Here is a 22,259-nt window from a genome sequence, read left to right as displayed (position 1 = left end):
AGACGCTGACGGGCCTTTTTCACCACGGTGTTGATGTGTATATATGTATTTATATTTCTTCATACATTCTTATATAGTTCTATATTGTGTATTTTGTTGTACAGTTATTTTATTTTCAACTTTAATTTATATATTTTATCTTATTCTTTCCCAGTTAAATTTACCCTTCATTCTAATTTGTGTTGTACAGTTATTTCCTTTTTAACCTTAATTTATATTTTATTCCTTCCTAGTAAAATTTACCCTTTTTAATTTTTCATATTTATTTCCCTTTTTAATTTTTCATATTTATTTCCTATCTTATTCATAGCCTTTTCCTTTTTTGTTTTCTTTAGGTCACGAGCAGTTGTCCAAGCATTTCACTGCATATCGTACTGTGTATGACTGTGTACGTGACAAATAAAATTTGAATTTGAGTACTAGTTTGTTTCCTGTCATCATCAGAAGTTTTCTAATGACTTTGTCACTCTGAGCTGCAGATGATTCTGTTTGCACCATGTGACCGAAGAATTGGAAGAGAGTGCAGTAGGTTTTCTCTATCTTCTGAGGCAGCTGCTGTCTTTTAAAATCTAGTAATATTGCGATCGTGGCTCAAGAGTTGGGAGTTCACCTTGTAATGGGAAGGTTGCCGGTTCGAGCCCCGACTTGAACAGTCTCGGTCTTTGTGTCCTTGGGCAAGACACTTCACCCGTTGCCTACTGGTGGTGGTCAGAGGGCCCGGTGGCGTCAGTGTCCGGCAGCCTCGCCTCTGTCAGTGCGCCCCAGGGGGGCTGTGGCTACAATGTAGCTTGCCATCACCAGTGTGTGGATGACTGGATGTGTAAAGCGTTTTGGGGTCCTTAGGGACTAGTAAAGCGCTATACAAATACAGGCCATTTACCATATTGTGGGGATAGAGCTGGACCTCCTTAAGGTGGTGTCAGAGAAGTGGATAGTGTCCACGATAAGGGCAATGTTAGATAATACCTCCCAACCACTCCACGGCGTGCTGACCAGTCACAAGAGCACGTTCAATGAGAGACTGAGATTGCCCAAATGCACCTCTGAATGACACAGGAAATCATTCCTGGCTGTGGCCATCTGCCTGTAAAACTCCTTCGTCTAATGTAGATTGCAAAAGTTAAACCCTTTGCACATCCTCTACAGTGAAAATAACAAATAACAAAGTTTTACAGTTTGCTGGTAAAATGTCAATCATATATATTTAATCTCTGTAATGTTCTGCATATTTCTAATTCAGCTATTTGTATACATTAGAGATTGTTCTTATATTTGGTAACTTCGTAATATCTTGTATTGTTTAATTTTTTTCAGTCTATTGCTGTTCTTATTATATTGGAGCAAGTGTAAGTAACTTTAGGTTACCCGCATTGCCAGACAAGCTTATCTCAAGCGTGGGGTGGCTGTAGCTCAGGAGGTACAGCAGGTCACCTACTGATAGAAAGGTTGGTGGTTCAATTCCAGGCTTCTCCAGTCTGCATGTCAAGTATCCTTGGGCAAGATACCCAGGACACTGCCAGACCACAAGTAGAGTGAGCCTGCAGGCCATCTGGTCCCTGCCACCCCATACTTGTGTAACCAAGAGCAATCGCCTCCAGTCGCCTCCAATCCAATGTGAGAGCCGTTGCTAACTGATATCCCTACCCTTATAAATGAATGCCCACGAAAGAAAAATCCTGAAAAGGATTTCAGAAAATCCTTGGTCCTGCATGCATGCAAAATTCAAACAGGACACAGTGTATGCAGCCTTCTTCAGAAGAGAAAGGGGGTGGGGAGAATGCTGACAGGACAATAGGCACACATGCCCCAACAACCTTAGGCACACCAGCACCAGAGCACATTCCCCTCTTACCAATATTATCCATGCACCATGATACACAGGGAGAGAAGCCACCCAGTGCTGAAAATGCCTCATAAACAGCCGGCCAAGCTGGACCACCAGATCCAGTGGCCAAAGGGATAATCTGAAGGAAACTGCTTTGTGTGGGCGAAAAAGGCCGAGGCAAGCTCTGCACATTTTCACTCTCTCCTCTGACAAGCGGGCTGTAAATGTGATCGAGTCCAGAGATAACCTGAGGAATGATATATGTTGTACTGAAGACAACACACTCTTCTCAGTGTTTATTATGAAGCCCAGGTCAGCCAGATGCTTCATGACAACAGAAGTCTGTGTGGAAGCCTCGCCTCCATAGCCACTAAACATATCAGAGATGCATGTGTGAGAATCCTGAATTTGTATTTTCTGAGAAATCCATGCAGAGCCCGCATTTCCAGGATGGAGCGAAGACCGTTTCACCCCCGTTTAGGGACCAGAAAATACCAAGAGTAAAAGCCACTTCGACTCTGATCTGACTATACATATTGCTCTAGAATACGAGCAGACTCCCTGTGCTCTGGAATGTGATACGCCCTGAAAAGGAGGTGGAGTCACGGCGAACTGAAGCCTGTAGCCCCATGATATTGTCTTCCCAGGCTGAAGTTGTGAGCGTTGCCCATCTCACTCTCCTCCGGGATAGAGAAGAAGCAGCCTCTTGTGTCTCTCCTGCCCTGCCTGCCCCCAACACTAGTGGCAGACTATGGCTGAAACATCTGGTTAACACTGAGCATGCCCAGGGTGTTAGGCTTTTTACAACATTGGCCATGGGGTGGCTGGAGCTTCATCCGTTGAACTGAACTGAACTGAATGGGAGGCCGGGCAACTGCCTGTGCAAAGGTGCAAGAGGTGTTGGCTCGATTTTCCGGGGGAGGCAGAGCTTGAGAGCCTCATCCTCTCTCTTCCTCGCCTCACATTTCTGCTGCATGGAAGCCAGAGCAGTCCCAAAAATGCAGTCAGGCACGATCGGCATGTCCAAAATGTCCTCCTTCTCCCTCTCTGACAGGTTTGTCAGGTTGAGCTATCTGGCTCGCTTCTGCAACACTATCTTCCCCATAGATTTCCCTGTGGCTTGGACTATGCAGTACCGCATGTGGAGGCAAATGTCCGTGATCACAGTATTCTCGCCCCGCACATTTGGATTGGGCCTAGTCTTCATGGCTTCACATAGCTCTGCCTGGTAGCAGCTAGGATGGAGGAAACATTCAGTGCATTACAAAGCCACCACTTTGTAGGGCCTTTCAGTCATGGCGGACTGAAAGCGGTCTACCTTTGACGGGAGTGTGGGGCTCCTGGAGGAGGCTGTAGGCAGCTGCTGATAGAGGTGGACTGCAACTACCAGCTCCATGGGGGACTTACTGAGTACGCCTTGCTTCTCCATGCCCTCAAAAGAAGAAGTGCCCTGTATGGGGCTTCTGCTGCTAAACGGGCGGTCCTTCCAAGAGACGGTTACCTCTTCCAGCAGCTCTGGAAAGACTGGGAGTAATTGCTTCGCCGCTCTGGTAGACTGGGGCAATTTCTTCCCCTCATAACATCATCTAGTGGTCTCAGTTACTCCGTTATGCCACAGGATATTAAGTGCATTTGCACACATTTTGCATATCCATGCTAGGACCATGAGAGGTTGGTCTGCTCCCTCTGCTCCTGAAGAGCAGTCGTAGGGGCGCTAGTCTGACATTTCATCTTCATACTTGTCGTCGGATAAGAGGATTTCTGAGGCATCCTCATCATCATCCTCGTAATCCAACTCCAATATGTCTTGCATTGGTGAAGCCACCCCTGCTAGGTCCAGCTGAGAGCCCCAGCTGCTGCCAGCCCACTGTTCAGCTTCTGTGACACCACCATCGGCCACGGTGTTGGCTGTGGGCAAGAAGGGGTCTGTTCCTGACAGGCTAGCTTGGTGCACTAGCCATCGTCAGAAATTCTTCATGGTGAACCGGGCACGATGTGCACATGAACCGGAGGCCTTGGTTGCGAGCTGGGCATGTTCCAGCCCAAGGCAACACAAGCAGACCTGGTGAGACTAGTCCATATAGAGAAGACAACAGGTTTTTGAATAACAACTATGTAATAGCGCAAGCTATTAAAGGGTGGGTGGCTCTGCCTGGTCATGCATGGTCATCACGATCACCACCTAATCAGGATTGGCAGAATGAGAAAAAAGCTTCTGAGGAATACGCAGGGAGGCGCATCCCATAATGAGGCATTGAAATGAAAGTAAGGAATGAGAACGACAGAATTTCCTTAGGGATTAAGTATTTTGATTCTGATTATTCTGATTCTGAAATTAAAACAAAATAGAATGAAAACCTAACAAATATTTTAAAAAGTAAATGTGCCATGCAGTTTTGCTGCTTAGGATATCCTCATGATCATCACAATACTTTGTTGGTACAAAACAGGAAGGAGCTTGTTGTGATTCTTATTAAGAGCTGATTTCATAAGCTGAAGGATGTTTCAGTATTACATGTTACTAAAATCACTCACTAACAGGCTAAAGACGACAGTGACTCGTGCCATTCATTCACTGAGCTTTCAGTATACTGTACAGGGAGTGCAGAATTATTAGGCAAATGAGTATTTTGTCCACATCATCCTCTTCATGCATGTTGTCTTACTCCAAGCTGTATAGGCTCGAAAGCCTACTACCAATTAAGCATATTAGGTGACATGCATCTCTGTAATGAGAAGGGGTGTGGTCTAATGACATCAACACCCTATATCAGGTGTGCATAATTATTAGGCAACGTCCTTTCCTTTGGCAAAATGGGTCAAAAGAAGGACTTGACAGGCTCAGAAAAGTCAAAAATAGTGAGATATCTTGCAGAGGGATGCAGCAGTCTCAAAATTGCAAAGCTTCTGAAGCGTGATCATCGAACAATCAAGCGTTTCATTCAAAATAGTCAACAGGGTCGCAAGAAGCGTGTGGAAAAACCAAGGCACAAAATAACTGCCCATGAACTGAGAAAAGTCAAGCGTGCAGCTGCCAAGATGCCACTTGCCACCAGTTTGGCCAAATTTCAGAGCTGCAACATCACTGGAGTGCCCAAAAGCACAAGGTGTGCAATACTCAGAGACATGGCCAAGGTAAGAAAGGCTGAAAGACGACCACCACTGAACAAGACACACAAGCTGAAACGTCAAGACTGGGCCAAGAAATATCTCAAGACTGATTTTTCTAAGGTTTTATGGACTGATGAAATGAGAGTGAGTCTTGATGGGCCAGATGGATGGGCCCGTGGCTGGATTGGTAAAGGGCAGAGAGCTCCAGTCCGACTCAGACGCCAGCAAGGTGAAGATGGAGTACTGGTTTGGGCTGGTATCATCAAAGATGAGCTTGTGGGGCCTTTTCGGGTTGAGGATGGAGTCAAGCTCAACTCCCAGTCCTACTGCCAGTTTCTGGAAGACACCTTCTTCAAGCAGTGGTACAGGACGAAATCTGCATCCTTCAAGAAAAACATGATTTCCATGCAGGACAATGCTCCATCACACGCGTCCAAGTACTCCACAGCGTGGCTGGCAAGAAAGGGTATAAAAGAAGAAAAACTAATGACATGGCCACCTTGTTCATCTGATCTGAACCCCATTGAGAACCTGTGGTCCATCATCAAATGTGAGATTTACAAGGAGGGAAAACAGTACACCTCTCTGAACAGTGTCTGGGAGGCTGTGGTTGCTGCTGCACGCAATGTTGATGGTGAACAGATCAAAACACTGACAGAATCCATGGATGGCAGGCTTTTGAGTGTCCTTGCAAAGAAAGGTGGCTATATTGGTCACTGATTTGTTTTTCTTTTGTTTTTGAATGTCAGAAATGTATATTTGTGAATGTGTAGATGTTATATTGGTTTCACTGGTAAAAAGAAATAATTGAAATGGGTATATATTTGTTTTTTGTTGTTGCCTAATAATTATGCACAGTAATAGTCACCTGCACACACAGATATCCCCCTAAAATAGCTAAAACTAAAAACAAACTAAAAACTACTTCCAAAAACATTCAGCTTTGATATTAATGAGTTTTTTGGGTTCATTGAGAACATGGTTGTTGTTCAATAATAAAATTATTCCTCAAAAATACAACTTGCCTAATAATTCTGCACTCCCTGTATGTAGAACTGATCAATGCAGAGGAAACGTGGTTGCAGTTTTCTGAACTGGTAAACTGAGGCTCTTGATTTCCAGGAGGATGTTTGCTCAACCAGAAGACAAATACAAAATCAATAAAATTTTCAACTTAATTTCATCTCGTGTGCTCTAGAAGCAGCTGTTGATGGGAGAGTGGGCAGAGCTGACTGATCTATGAAATCAATTGTATCCTATTCATTTCAGAATGAATCATTATTGTAATACTACAGGAACTAAGATGTGAAAGTATGACCCTCTATTTATCTGTACCATATCATGTTCATTTGATTTAATAGAATGGGACTTTTATGTGTGCCTTTCTTTAAAATAGAGTTCATATTGTGTGTGGAGGGGGGGGACCACCCGACTGCACGTGAATCTCAATTATCCAGCCAATTGGGCAGTAAGGAATATGATTTGTTACTGATCCTAAGAGGGCTTACTTAATGCTTATAATACAGTGTGTGCAAATCAGCACAGTGGAATAACTTATTATTCAGATGGTCATTAAGTATGAAACAAGGTCTGTACTATGAAAGCTGTTTTACCCATAGGAGCTTCAGACAGATATGAATCATGTAAATATGAATTATATTTACAGGGAACTACTTTTACACAGTGCATTCTAGGTAGAAACTACTCATAGTTTTTTACCCATCAAGCCCCAAGTTGCTTATCTCAGCATGGTTAGGTTTCCAGTCTACCAAACTCACTGACAATTGAGAAGACGAGGGGTCTCAAAGTTGTTTTAGCGGTAAAGAATTTATCACACAGAGATGAATTAGTTATATAGAATGATATATTACATTAGCTGAGGACAGAATTATCAGCCCCACTATGAAAACTGCTTTTTTAAAAGTATTTTTGCAAGTGCTGTTAAAGAGCGCAATGGCTTCTGCAAACATCTTGATTTTATTTTGGATGTTAAATTATTTTACTGTAATTTTTTTCTTTTTCTTTTTTTTTTTTTGCCTGCTCTGAGATTTATTTATTTATTATCCAAACTGCAGCAATCAGAATTAAAGTCTGACGGCCAAGAAAAACAGCCAGCAGATTTATTTTCCCAAGTGGACCTTTTGCTATACTAGTACACTTGATTGTCATAGTTTATTAGCTTATTCGTTATTACAGGCAGAACGGACAGGACCGGGAGATGGGAAAGAGACTGAAGAAGGAAAAAGAAGTTGGGAAAAGAGTTAATTGAAGGAGATGGGAAAGATAAATAGAGGAAGAGTGACAGAGAGACAGAAGACACTGATAATCTGTTTTACCAACTGTTGAGAAAAACAAGCAAAAAGAATATGACACAGCAAGGAAACAAAAGCATCAACCAACATAAGCATAAATAACAATAAATAATACACGTTGAATGCCACTGAGTAGCATACAGTACTAATAATGCATGATATGCATTCATAACTGTAACTGTCTAATAGTGGGTGTGGGGAGCCCTGCCCCACCAGAACATGAAGCAGGCATGGAGGAGATCCAAGACATCCAGAGCCCCCCCCCCCCCCCAGAGTACGAGAGCCCAGTGAGGACCACCGCAGCCCATGGATTCTACATGTATGAGATGCTGAAGATTGTGCTGATCATTAATGTACTGTGTGGAAATTAATCTTTGGCCACCTACAGTTCCACTGATGTGATATGATCACTTCAGCAAACAGTAGATGGTCAGATATATCCCTCAGGTCCAGTGTCACGTCTGTTTTTTCCTATTTCATAAGCAAGACTTCCAGATACTCTTCTTCTACTGTTGGCAGTTTTTTTTTAGATCTGAAACATCTTTTGTCCTCTACTTGACTAAATCGCTCAGTTTTCTGAAAGACACACTACACACCATGGTGAGATATGACAATTTTCAGTTAATAGCTCTGTGGAAACCAACTTGTTGGTAGAAAAATACTTTTTATGCCTTAAAAAATTGTGTTATCTTTAGCATTTTTTCCTATATTTTGGAAACTATTGCTCAAGACCACTTAAACAAATTACAAAAAAGTCGGCTCTCCCAGCTGTCATAGGTCGAAAGCCAGGTACACCCTGGACCGGTTGGCAGTCTGTCAAACAGCTAATCCAAAGAGACAGACAACGATTTACAACTATCGGCAATTTAGAATCAACAAATAGCCCAAACCCTCTAACTGAATATCTTTGATTGTGGGAGGAGTATGTGGAGAGATGGGGCACGACATGCAAAATGTTCTCCACACAAGAAGTCCCCGGCCAGAAGGTGGATTTGAACTGACTGTTGTGAGACAGCAGTGCTAACCAGCATGTAACCCAGCTAATCTTCTAATGTTTGCTAATTCTTGCTCATTTTAGCAATCAATTAACCTATAAGGCTTTTGCTTTCCTTTCTTTACCACACTGTTTATTTATGAATCCTTTTTTATTGCTGTAAATGTGATTTACATGATTTATCTTTGCTATGATTACCATCCATCCATCCATCCATCCATTTTCATCCGCTTTGTCCGGGGCCGGGTCGCGGGGGCAGCAGCCTAAGCAAAGAGGCCCAGACCTCCCTCTCCCCAGCCACCTCCTCCAGCTTATCCGGGGGAATACCAAGGCGTTCCCAGGCCAGCCGAGAGGTATAATCTCTCCAGCGTGTCCTGGGTCTGCCCCGGGGCCTCCTCCCGGTGGGACATGCCTGGAACACCTCACCCAGGAGGCGCCCAGGGGGCATCCTTGTCAGATGCCCGAACCACCTCAGCTGGCTCCTTTCGATGTGGAGCAGCAGCTGCTCTACTCTGAGCCCCTCCCGGATGGCCGAACTTCTCACCCTATCTCTAAGGGAGAGGCCAGCCACCCTTCGGAGGAAGCTCATTTCTGCCGCTTGTATCCGCGATCTCGTTCTTTCGGTCACTACCCACAGCTCGTGGCCATAGGTGAGGGTAGGGACGTAGATCGACCGGTAAATTGAGAGCTTCGCTTTTACACTCAGCTCCCTCTTCACCACGACGGACCGGTGCAGCGTCCGCATTACTGCAGCTGCAGCCCCAATCCGTCTGTCGATCTCCGGCTCCCTTCTCCCATCACTCGCGAACAAGACCCCGAGATACTTGAACTCCTCCACTTGGAACAGCATAGGTGAAAGCTACAGACAATGCACAGACCATATAGCTTCAGACAACAGACTGATTTTATAGTTAGATTGTTGTATCTCACTGCTGCATTTGACCAAATCTAGAACCCAATCTTACCACTTGGGGGCCATCTACAAAAGGATTCAGAGCACTTATTTGGATTAATGTGGAACACTATATATACATGAAACTGAATTTCAGTATTGAGAAAGTGAGCAGGCGTCCATATGGAGCAGTAGGCTCTCCCTTTCTCTCTCTCCCTCTCCACTTTCTCCTGTCTATCAACACAATCTATGTCCAATAAACGCTAGAAAAATCTATTGCATTCTAATTTTAGATTGAATTAGAGTAGATTAATTTTTTTTTTTTTTAATTTTAGATGATATAACGAATAAGACTGGTTTCTGAGTTTTACAGCTGGGGTGGACAAGACTAAGCATAAGTCTGTTTGGGTCTTTGGTTGATTAATAGGCTGGTATGAAAAATTGCTGCCACACTGCCCCCTCAGCCAGTACTTCGAGGTTTCTGATAGTTAGAATGACTCGGGGGTGTTGATTCATTTAAACTAACATAATCATCTTGCTGCAACCAGGTTTCTGTAAGGCAGAGTACTGTACTTATATGATGTCTCATATTTTGTGCAATTATTTCTTGTTGTGCTATCATCCTTCATCTTTTTAATAAATATGTTTTCTGTTCTTAAGCAGGGGTGGTGTTAATTGTGAGCTGGGAAGTCTTGGTTGTAGCATCAACTGCCAATCACTTTTAAGAATCTGAGATCTGATGAGACATTTGGACTCGTTTACAAACTGAAACTGTGTGATTCTGGGCCTGAACATTGTAGTTGACCTGAGATTATAGATGATTAGTATACTGCCCAGGGTCAGCAGCCCAGATTCCCAACCATTAAAGCTTGGTGTAAGTACAGATGCGTTGCAATTATTTGGATGATTATATGTATTATATTTGAATTATAATGTTTTTGATGCAAATTCCCAGAAAAATAACTCATGGATTATCATTTAAAGTCAGTATGTTTATATACAAATGTTACATTCTCATCGAGTCACAAAAAAAATAATAATATAAATGTAACAATATCTTTACAAATTTCACAAATGTTTTAGTTCTGCAGATATTTTGGACTTTCATTCTGCAGTTTAGTCATTATATTCCCCTTTTGTCCGTCTCCTGTCAGATGTGAGTTTATTCCTGTGACTCAGTTCTTTTTCTCAGTAGCAAAAGCGATTGAACTACCTCATCAAGAATCACTGATCCTCCCACACTGCCACAGAGTTTGCTGGTCCCCATCCTCCAACTGCTCATCAAAGGGCCTGTGCCTCTCTGTGGCCCACAGTAGCCTGCTGTCACAGCCTGCACAGGGACTATGTGATAAAACCTTCTGTCACTCTAATTATACAGCCATTTACTCAATGACTGGAAACTAGGTCTCACAGTGAGTCTAGAGTTTACAGGTTTACAGTCAGAGAATTGCACAAAGAAGAAGAAAGAAATATGATGTAACGTCATAGAGGAAATAAAATCAGCATATTTAATCTGTTTAATATGCTGGTTTACACACACACTGCCTTTAAAAACATAATAGGATATTATCACATATTTCACTTTGAGTGATCTTTTTACTTTGTAACTATACCATGTTAGGTCACAACAAAGATAAGTAGCAATTGTTTATCTTTGCAAAGTTACAATTGACTCATAGGTAACAGCATTTATGTATATGTATTTTTATGTACGTGGTCCTTGTCTGAGCACCACCCAACCATAATAAATGTTAGTCAAATTTGAGTGGATGTACTAGTTTAACAGGTCTTGGTTATTGTGGATACACTTACACCAAATGTAATTTTCAGTGTACTTTGTCCGTTTGTTGCCTTTGAAAACCAAATTTGTAACATTATTAATTTGCACAACACTGAGATTTGAATTGAACAGTAGCAATATTTTTGAATGGTTTAATGGTTTTGATCATCATCAGATCATCAACAAAAAAATTATAAACGGTTCAGGGCGGCCGACCCACAGGCCGACAGCACAAACACAGTTCAGGAGGCCGCTGCATGCACTCTAAGAACTAAAACTGATAATTACTTAAATATTTTGGTGCAACACTTTTACACTCAAAAATAATGAGTAAATGCAAAAACAATCACATCTCTTAAATACACCTTATTAATTGAGTAAATCCAACTAAAATGGAATAAGTTGTTATGAACAATTAAAGATGTTACAGTAACATACAAAATTGAGTAAATACAATTGAAAATGTAAGTTAAAACAACAGTAACCAAAAGTTCAAACTACATAAAATATTAATTAGGAAATGCTGAAATGCTTGGCACATTTAACCTACACCATTACAATTATTTGTTTTTAAATAATGGTTCAATTTACTTAATATTTTTAAGTTAACTTAAGCAAAAACGTTAATTACAATTAAGTGTTTATTATATACACACACACACACACACACACACACACACACACACACACGAAAAAAGAACCACGTCAGTTCAACATTGTTCACAATGATTTATTTTAAACAGCTTTTTTGTGAATCACACATTTTGCAGATTCCTTCTCTGAACACAGTGAGCTGAAATCTGTTCTACATTCAGTGGATAAAACTTGGATAAAATTTCAGTCACAACAGCCTTATATAATAAAATTGCATCCAAATTGGCATGCTTGATAAAACTCTGTAAAACTGGCATATTCATGCTAACAACACGAAAAATGTACCTGCCATACAAAGAATAAAAGTGGCTCAAGTGAACGCAGTGCTTTACCTTTTCAGAAAAGGTCAAATGACAAAAATAAAATTAAGATCCCAAAAAAACATAAATCCTGAAAAAAAAAAAAAAAAAAAAACATTTGCACTGTGACATAGTTTTTGAACATCTTATTTTGATTCCAAAAAATTGGGAAGATTATAACTAAAGAGTGACCAAAAAACATCCAGAATTTAAATAAAAAGGTTTCAAAAAGGATTGCGCTTAAAAATAAAAAATAAAAAAAAATCATACAGAAGATACTCTCCCATTTACACCTTAATGTGAATCTGGAAAGTTAATACAAAAACACAGTTTATGGTACAAACATTATTTATGAACAGGAATGTCAACACAATGTAATGCCGCAACTGAACCTTTTGATGAGCATTACATGTCACTTAACAAGTCTAACACTTTAAGAACAGCCCTGTGAAATTTTGTCTACAATGAACAGAGGTCATTTTTCAGTCTTTGAACCTTGACAGAAAGGTTTCCTGGATCCAGCTCCATGAACACTTTTTGAAATGCTTCAAATGTGCATTTGAAATTCTTGGGGTATTTCAGATCCAGAGCATAGCACAGTCCCAAAAGATAGCAACAGGCTTTGCTCAGATTCCCAAGTTTGCCCAGAACAGTAACGCCTTCAATAACAATACCCACATCAGTAGGTTCGCCTGACCTGTCTTGATTCTGCAGCAGGTAAATCTTCATCACCTCCTCAGCCAAAGCCTCTTCAACAAAGACAGCATCAGCACCGTCCTTTAAAAAGAGAAACAACTGTTTTAAGCTCACATATTTCCAAACATTGAAACAAAAAGTTTCATTTGTATGACATCACCGGTACTCATAATATGTGGACACTGTGCTCCAAAATCTTTGAGCAAATGCTATTCTTTTGTATGCTTTGAAGTGTTTTTTTTTCTTTAGAACAGTATCTTAAAACTTTTCTATGATCTCACAAGCTAAAATAAACTACTAATATTCCTAAAACAGATTTAGTGCACCAACCTCAAAGGTTTTGATTAAGGCACTTGGATCCTCTCCCAGATGGTCAATGAGACATCTGATGATGACTTCTCGTTTTTTTCTCGATGGAATTTCCACTCTGTAAAACAGGAAGTCTCAACTGAGGCAAAATTTGCACATTTAAAACATGACTTACCATTTCTAGCTTAAACATAACTATTTTTTTTCTGTTGTTGACCTGTTTTCACACCCACCATCAAGGTAAGAACACCTGTGGAGCTAAAATATTGAACAGAAACCTAAGAAAAGCCGTTTTTAGTGGAAGGGCCTCTTCAATGCTGTGTTGGAACGTTTTTGTGGTTAGAAAATGCAATCTTCCTTACCTGAAGCAGAAGGTTTAACTGTGCCCTGTCGCGTTGTCCAGCAGCACCTTTCTTGGCTTGAAACAAGGACAGGAGTTTGGATGAATACAAGTCCAACGATGACATGAACTTTGGTTCAAGGTTCAGGGTCGTGATCCTATGAAACTCTGCACTGACCTGGATGGGAGAGGACAAAAAACCAAGGACAAAAAATCTGAAGGCCAAAATTCTGATTCAATCAAAAAAAAAAATCTTTAAGTGGAACTACCATTTTTTGCAACCTGGACCTTATTTTCTAACATGCAAAAGATTAATTTACTCATCCAGACATAAATCCATATAAGTGGAGTTGTTCAGTATGCAGACTAAAGCCTTAACATAAAGTATTATCTTCCACTAAGCTTCTAAATTTTATGTTATGAATTGCTTGCACTATTTCCCTGTGAGATTGTATAATCTTGGAGGGAAGAGGCGGAGCCAGGTTGCCCTCTGAACCATCGTCTGCCAGGCAGCGATGCGAGAGGAACACACCGCTGAAGTGGCGCACATTTTCAGAATCGCGTCAGCGGCTTTACAGAGAAAGCCTTTCAGCTCCTCTGGCAGCTCTGCTTCCTCCACCTTCCTGGAGATGACAAACGCTAGCGAGGCAGTGTTGTTAGTCACTGCAGCTGACAGAACAGTGCATTGATGTGCGTGATCAGTGAACCTTGCTATCAGCTGGTCAAGTTTGGCGGGATGGGCCGGTCGCTGTCCAACGACCTTGGTCATTTTGGTGCCGAAAACTGAAGCAAGGCTCGGCTCTAGAGGGGGAACAGGCGGAAAACTCCGGTCTGTGAAGCCCTCTGTGAAGCCCTAGGTAGAGACCGGCGCTCTAATCTTCGCTGGCTCTGCTGCTACCTCAGAGAGGTAGGTCATCACCGCCGGGAACTGAGGCCAGATGGGATCTGGGCAACGAAAGTGAGCAGAGCCATACCTTCCCTCCAGATCATCGGATGGGGGTGGAGCAGGCTGAGGGACGGGAAGTCCCTTCTCACCAGCTGCCTCCTGGATGATGCCAGGCAGATCCAGGAGCAGCGCACCAACAACTGGGAGCGGCGTCCTCGCCGACATGTGAAGGCCAGGGGTGGATGAGCGTCCGCTCATCCGCCTCCCTTCTGTCGCCAGGCTGCCCAGCTCGGAGGCAGTGGAGCTGCCACCACTGCCGTTTTCCTCACGGTGGGTGGAATCATCCAATTCCGGCCCACCATCGAAGAACTCGATGGCTTCTTCCAGCGAGTACCTCTCTCTTAGCGGGAACGCCTCCTCAGTATCAGCCTTGAAAAAGGCTGACCTCCGCTGCTTTTCCTCTGGCGGGAGGAGCTAACAGGAGCAGCAATAGGATTAAGGTGTGAGGGCGAGGTCCGCATGGTGAGGACCGAGGCAGCCCACGCAGACGGCATGTTGGTCATACGACATGATGTAGCAGGATGGACACAGACGGATGGTCTCGCTGGACATCTTCTGGCTGGCTGAAGAAAAACGGTAGAGCCGATTTCCTGGTCTCACCGTAACTTATACTAGGACCAGGGTGAGGCCCACACAGCAGGTGGGCGTGGACTAAAATACTTCAGTGCTGCGCTCACAAGGGGAATACCCACTTAAAGGGCTGCGCCTATACTCATAGAATCTGGGGTTACAATACGTAGCCAACGTTTCATAAAAATATTAAATTACTCTTCACTCTTTACTCTTCAGTAAAATCTAGTCTGTCGTTATGTGCTCCAGAGTTAGATAAGTGAGACAAAGGCACTTTGCAATCAGCCCAGTCATTCTTCAGTCAGGTTACATTAGCTTAGCCTAAAACAAGTTAAGTGAACGGAAATTACTAGCATTTATTGTTCCCTAGGCTTGGGAATGGTTTCGATTAGAACCATTCTGGTTTTGATTCAGATTCCTCATTTTGATTCAAACTCCTAGCGATTCTAGAGTCTTATGACAAATTAAAGCAACCTGGCTGCTGCAAGATCATCAAAATCACTAGGATGGTAGCAACATGTTTTTCCTCACTTATCTTATGATGGGGGATCTAACAGACCAAATTTTATTTACAAGTGGATATCCCTTTAAATGTTCACTTACTTGGGAGACGTCAAACAACGCCGGCCATCTGTCCTTGATGTCGCTGACACTCAGCTGTTGGCTGATAATATCATGTCTTCTATGTGCAAAGGTTTTGCACATTAAATCCTTGACGGCTGTGCTGTTTTTCTTCTTATACTCCTCAATCAGTTGTTGTCGCTCCAGCTCTTGCTGTTCTTTACCATCTTGTCCTGGATAGTGTGGCAGAAACAGCACTTCTCCTTTCCGCGCCTTCTTTATGTTCTTCGCTGGAGCCTTGTCATCAGGGTGCTTGTTCTTCAGTGAGTTGCAAGTAACCTCTGGAACTCCAAGACTTCGTAACTTTGACCTGTAATTTCCCATCTTGTATTTAAGACTATACATCCATCCCATCCAGCCATTACAACTGCCTGGCTCTGTCAGACATGGGTGCTTTTTGACCAGAGCCTCTGCCACTTCTCCAAACTGAAGGCCAGTAGGGTAGGCTGTGTAGCTGTACATATAATCAGCTAATTTTTCCATTATATCTGACTTGACTGAAGTATTGTTCAGCACAGTGCCATTTTGAACAAAGACTTCATTGGCATTTTTCAGTACAGTCTCTGTTGCCACAGAGAAAAGTGGAATGACAATTTCATCTGGCCATGTAGTCTTCAGAGGACTTTGAAGAGGGGAGAGTATGACAGTGTTGTCTGAAGACAGAGATGATCCATCTGTTTGGTCCTCTGTGGTTTTATAGGTTGAAGAGCTTGAACTTTCATTCAGTGAACTTACATCTGAGGGATTTTCACACTGAGGAATCAATGTAAGCACTACTGATGGAATGACCACAGCTTTGACTGTACCCCTATCTTTGATTTGGTTGGGAGAATGAAGTGTAAAGAAATCTCCAAATGAGTCATCATAATAGTGCAATGTGAAATCCTCAACTAGCCCAAATGTCTCTCTCACTGTCTCATGCAACTCCTCAACAGTCCTGGGTATTCCAGAAGAGAGCACAAGCTTCTCACTCTGTTGTCCAAAAATTACTTTCAAGGCAACGGAGTCCATCTGCAGAATAAAAACCACAAGAAAAAAGAAAAAGAAAGGGGGTATCTGAGTCTTTCCCCTTACACTAACAAACAATGTGACGTTTTATTGACACCATTTTCTTGCCTTCAACACGATATGGTGTTAAGGGCTAAGTGTCACCAAGTACTCTGGGATGTATTAGGTCATTTTCCCAGAAGGATCCAGGTAAAAAGAATCACAGATTTTACATCTAATAGTTGGAAGGACCTCACACTCTTCCGTTTCATGCGAACTGTGAGACCTAGGCAAGTGTGAGTGTTGTCCTTGCTCTTAAAAGAGCAAGGACAATTCAAATGAAGACAGGGTATGGAATAGCCATGACCAAATGTACCATGTTTCACTCGATAATGTTTGAGTAGTGACACTTTTGATGACTCCTCATGTTTGCAGAGTTTACACTGCCATCTCATCACCTGTGACCTAAAACATTGTGAGAAAATATGTCTCACAGTATGAAGATGACAGAATGGTGTATAACCATATTTACACAGTTTTTGTATGATTAACTGATTGAATAACCAATACTCACTACCAATTCAGGTGGAGGATACAACTTACAAATAAGTCAACATGGAACAAAGTACAATACTTAACCACATTGAAATAATCTGAATCACATCACCACGCTGTATAAATAAAAAGATAGTATGGTGACACTAGATGACAGACCATGAAATCATCAATATATTTACTGAACTGAAAAATTCTCAAAATTTAGATTTGGCATTTGTATGACCCACCACAAAACCAGTATAAATATTTAGGTGGTATCACCATCCACTACTCAGCTTGTATAAAACAATATCATATCATTCCAAAATTTAACACATCAAGTCCTCTGAGTAAAATTACCTGCTTTACTTTGTAGTTGATGCAGAATTTTTTCTCCTGGTGGTGAAGATGGTGCTGAAAAAATACAAATCAAAACTTTATCATTACAAAACATGTCACTGAGTAATCTGCCATAACATCAATCTCTTATAAGAAATTTAAACTTGGATTGAAATAAACATTTATTTATGTAAATTGGGAGTAACTATACTGGAAATGATGGTACTTTTGGCTTGACCCAAAGGACCAAAGCTTTTTTTTTTTTTCATTATTTTCTGGGATCTGAAAGGAAGTAGGGCCCCGAGTCTAAATTTACTTAAGCCCCCATAGTACTTTGGACCGGCCCTGGATGAGGTAATCTGCTGACCCGGGCGGCCCTCTCAGCGTTCTCTCAAAAACTGGCCCTGTTCGGGACAAAGCTGAAAGCAGCGTCTTATATGCTCTGAAAGACCCCACATAGAACAAGAAAGCTAAGCAGCATGGTTGCTGCTATGAACTGTTCCGCGGGCAGATCTTCTTAGTTACCAAAGCCATTGATGACGTCTGTTCATCACCTGAACAACCTGACAGAGTGAGTCAGGCCGCATGACTACCGCAGCTCCCGCACCGCGACTCAACAGGGCCATTTTCTAGAAATGTCTGAGCACACCTGCTTTCACGTGGTTCCTAAAATGCCCCCGATTAAACGGTCAGGTCGCTGGTACCGGGACATTCCGGTCAAATTACCCGGAACGCAGATAGCGACTCAGAACGTAAAAGGATAAAAGGGCGCGGTTTCCCGCCACCTTGACTGGAAGACGGGTTGAAAACTTAAATTAACGTGCACAAACACGCTGCGAAAAGTGAGCCACCATGACAAACGCTTTCTTCAGAACATGTTATAAAAGAACGGTGTGGATAAAGACAGCTAATGCAAGAATTGGTCACTTACCTGAAAACGTTACCAAGTCTGCAGTGGATGTGTGTCTGTCTCGTTCAACGGGCAGAAAATCTCCCATGAGGCCATGCTCCTCGCGCGCGGTACATGCCAAAGGTCATTAGTCTTACTCAAAGTTTTAAGTTAGTATTGGGGGACAAAATTATATTGATTTTGAACCATTAATAATTAAAGTTAAAGACAATGATAAGTATGAATACCAGTGTCTCAGTTATTTTGAGTACTTTCTATGAGATATATTGAGTAGATTTAAATAATGCACCCTGTGTTTCAAATACAGAATTTTTTCTTTTAAATAAACTTGAACAAAAGAGCTCAGTTCAACCAAAAACTGGTGTTGAAAATTTAAGCATTCTTTTCAGTATTTTCAACTCAAGATAACACTTTTGTGATTTTCAAAGATTTAATCAAGGTCATCTAACTTAGAATTATAATGATATTTACTAAGCCCCTGAATAATTTTTTAGGGTGTGGAAAGCACCAGTGCAGATATAGTTCTGGAGGCCGACTGCGGAGACAGCGGTGGCAACGGAGAAGTTCTGGAGGCCAGCCATGTGCAAAGCGGCAGTGGCATGGGTGAAGCAAATCCAGAGGTTGACCGCGCAGAAAGCAGTGGTGGCGTAGAAACAGTTCAAGAAGCCACCCATGATGGCCAAGATCCTCAGCCAATGGCCTGGAAAGTGGCCGGCGATGGTGTGGTGCTGGACGTGGACATGGCCGTGAAAGCACAGGACCAGATGGCAGCATGACAGCTGCAGGAGAGGAGGTAGGACCAGACGAGGCAAGGCCAGACAAGGGCATGGACGCCGGCACCATGGCTGTTGCAGGTGGTGGAATTGACGGTGGCATGGCTGCCGCACACAGTTGATCCAAAGGTGGCGTGGCCGCCGCAAACAATTGATCTGACGGTTGAATAGCTGGTGGAGCTGATGTCTTTTTTTTTTCCTTTTTCTTTTTTTTTCTTTTTCCTTTCTTGCCTGTCCCGTTTGGCTCTTTTGCCATCAGAATTGTTGTCTAAAGGCAAAGAAAGATGCCCAACGGATTTACTTTACCAAATTGACCATCCCAGCCTTGCCATAATGGTCCATTTGATTCACCTTTTATTGTTTATTTTATTTTCACTTACTGAATACGGGACAGACTTGACTGGGGGAAAGAAGGGGAGAAAGAAAGAGGGAAAGAAAAACAGCTGAGAAGAGGGACGGGGGAGAAGGGCAAAAAACAAAAACCAACAGAACGGGCAGAAAAAAAAGAAAAAGAAAAAAAATGCATATATCAATCACCTGGATCACCTGCTAAGAAAAAAGAAAACAAGCAGAAGAGAACAAGAGTAATAGAATAAACAACATCACAATGATATATGGGAATATGACGCGCTTGTTTGTTTTTTTTTAAAGGTTCCTTCATGTAATGATCTGCTAGAGGGTGTGGGGGGGGCACAGCCCCGTCCTCCAGGGCATGAAGCAGGTATGGAGGAGATCAAAACTCCAGACATCCAGAGGCCCCCAGAACACAAGAGACCAAGGAAGACCAACAGAGGGGCAGCCGCGCCACTGTCCCAGAAAGAGCTGAGGAGAGTCCCAGATGAGGGCTCACTCAGCAGCCGCGGAGCAGAAGCCAGGGGGAGTTGCAGTGACGCGCCCGTGAGCTCCGCCGGCAGCCAGCCGTGCCTGAGTGACCGAGCCCCAGGCCGAGAGGCCGGGGGCACCCCACCTCCGAAGTGGCCCGAGCGAGCCCCAGGCTCCAGGCCCCGATAAGCGGCCGCCAAGGAGTGAGCCGGTGTGTACCTGGACGCCCATCCCCGGACACAAAGAACCACCAACGCACCGATGTCTGAGGGAGTCCGCCACTGGCAGGGGAAGTGGTGGTAGGGGGAGATAGGCCTCCAAACCTTGGAGGGCCTGAGATGTCCCCAGAGAGGTGGCACCTCTCTGGGGACATATAACCCGACATATAGACACAGACATACAGGCACACACATATACAAACATCCAGTCCCACCCTCATGCTCTCATATGCACTTACTCCACACTCAACCAACATGGAGACAGACATAAAGAGACACTGTACATACGATCACACTCCCCAAGCGTACTCTACGAACCGGGTCTAGGTACCCTTGCCCCTGGAGGGGGGAACTGCACCCAGACCTAGGTGGTGTTACCCTTTTCCCTGCGGTGGGGGGAGGCAGACCGCCCCGACTCCGCAGCAGCAGGGAGGCCCCACACTCCAGACTGCAGTCGGACGGCCAACTCCTCCTCCTAGCCCCCCCGCTCCAGCAGGTCGCAGAGAATGGGGGTGAGAGAAGACTCCAAACCTCCCTCCACCCGCTCATTGTAGTGTTGATGTGTGTTCTAAGGTGCATCAGGTGGAGCTGATGTCTGGACAGACTCTCCAGAGTCTTCAGCAGAGACAGAAGACAGCATCGAAAACATGGACAGCTGGATTGACTCTCCAGAGCCACCAGCATAAACAGATGGCTGCATGGAAGCCGCGGAGTGCCGGAGAAGCTCACCAAGGCCCCCAGTGGTAACAGACGGTAGGTGTGCAGATCCCTGGCTGAGGCGACACAGGACCAGCAGGTGCAGAGACCCCTGGCTGGACAGGTGGCTGAGCAGGTGACTGAGGCTGTAACAGAGCTGATGACTGAGCTAGTGACTGAAGTAGAGGTTGCAATGGTGGTTGTAGTGGTGGTTGAATTGGTGATTAAAGTGAGGGGAAACTGCTGAACAGGCTCACCTCCAACTGAGACAGGAACGGGTACAGGCACCTACCAGACACTAGCCGCTCCCACCCTAGGAGCAGGTATGCGTGCGGAGGTCAGCTGTGTCCTGGCTGGCCTCACCTCAGGGACTGGTGTGGGTTTTGGGGCAGACCGGACATCAGTCACTCCCACAGGTGCAGGAGAGAGCTACAGGTACAAGTGCAAGAGAGAGCTGGTTCACAGCCGCCCTGAACCAGCCGGGACAGGCAACAGCTAGGCAGCTGCTGTTCCCACCTGACGAGCTGGTACAGGTGCAGAGACTAGTAGAGCCTCAGCTGGCCTGAAAACCAGAGCAAGGACCAACCGAGCCCCAGGCCTCCTCACCCGGGAAACTGATAGGGGTGCAGGGGATGGCTGGACCACAGCCACCCTGGGAACAGGACCATGGAGAGGCAGAGGAGCAGGCTCAGAAAATCTGATTCATCAGAAATTGGCTTTCAACTTCTTTCACCACGGTGGGCACAGTGGCGTGTCTAGAAAATTTTTGTTGGGGGGCCAGGTAGGGGCACAGATTTGGAGAAGGGTGGCAGATGTAATTGGCAGATAATGTTTAAAAAAAATTCTACCAACCATTAACCATAATTCAATAATCCTGTAAACCTAATAACCGAATGCGCTTTTAACTCTTATTAGAATGAGATTTTAACCACTACGGTGCAAAGTTTTTAGATACTGCGTTGATAAAGTACAAGAGATACAATCAGTGCTTTGTCAGTGTTTACTCAGCATTCAAGGACAGCAATATTTGCATAGTATTTTTACTGACATATAGTGCACATATGTTTTGGGCAAAAACATTTTTGAATATTGAAATACGAACATTTGTAACAAACAATTGACAAATTAGCCAATGCAAAACTTTATCTGCCTGTTAAAAAAAGAAGATAATCTTTTCACAAACTGGTGTTTGATTTTGAAACAGGGAAAAAGTGGGGAAACAACTGAAAAGACTAATATTTGAATAAAACCTGAAAGCAAGTAAATACTTTCTATGCTGCCTTATGGTAAACTTTGGTAATATTGATCAAGAACAACACTGCCTGATGATGAAATACAGTCAGCTGGCATGGTGACACTGCCAGTATTAACCTGCAGGGCTGGACCGGGACAGAAAATCGGGCATTTTGACTAGAGACCGGCCCAACAGGTATTAAAGCCATAAAGCCTTTGAATGAAAACAAATGCTGTTGTGACAGTGATGTACACTGTCTTGTTGGTATATGTATGATTTCTATACATTTTACGTCAGATAAAATCTTTGGTTGTAAGATTTAGATAATTATTTAATAAAAGCGAGGTATTTTAAATGAGAATAAGAAAGAAAAGTATTTCTTTGTGCCCCCTTT

At 43.3% G+C, this 22,259-nt stretch overlaps 1 protein-coding gene across 2 annotated transcripts; it reads right to left on the bottom strand.

Annotated features, from left to right (window-relative positions):
* Positions 1–11,011: 11,011 nt before the first annotated feature.
* On the bottom strand, positions 11,012–17,253 carry LOC113013948 (uncharacterized). 2 transcript variants are annotated; one of them, XM_026155202.2, is made up of 4 exons: positions 15,332–17,253; positions 13,235–13,390; positions 12,894–12,990; positions 11,014–12,644 (listed from the first exon to the last, which is right to left on the bottom strand). In XM_026155202.2, the coding sequence occupies exons 1-3, from the start codon at positions 16,358–16,360 to the stop codon at positions 12,937–12,939; spliced, it is 1,239 nt and encodes a 412-aa protein (XP_026010987.2). In that variant the 5' UTR covers positions 16,361–17,253; the 3' UTR covers positions 11,014–12,644; positions 12,894–12,936. The 2 variants fall into 2 exon arrangements, with proteins under 2 accessions (XP_080151598.1, XP_026010987.2); XM_080295472.1 differs by having other exon boundaries at positions 11,012–12,990.
* Between the last annotated feature and the right edge of the window lie 5,006 nt (positions 17,254–22,259).

This window comes from Astatotilapia calliptera, chromosome 20 (genome assembly GCF_964374335.1).
Source record: "Astatotilapia calliptera chromosome 20, fAstCal68.1, whole genome shotgun sequence".
NCBI lineage: Eukaryota > Metazoa > Chordata > Actinopteri > Cichliformes > Cichlidae > Astatotilapia > Astatotilapia calliptera.
Note: the sequence above shows the minus strand (reverse complement) of the source record. Positions and strands in the feature narration are given on the sequence as shown.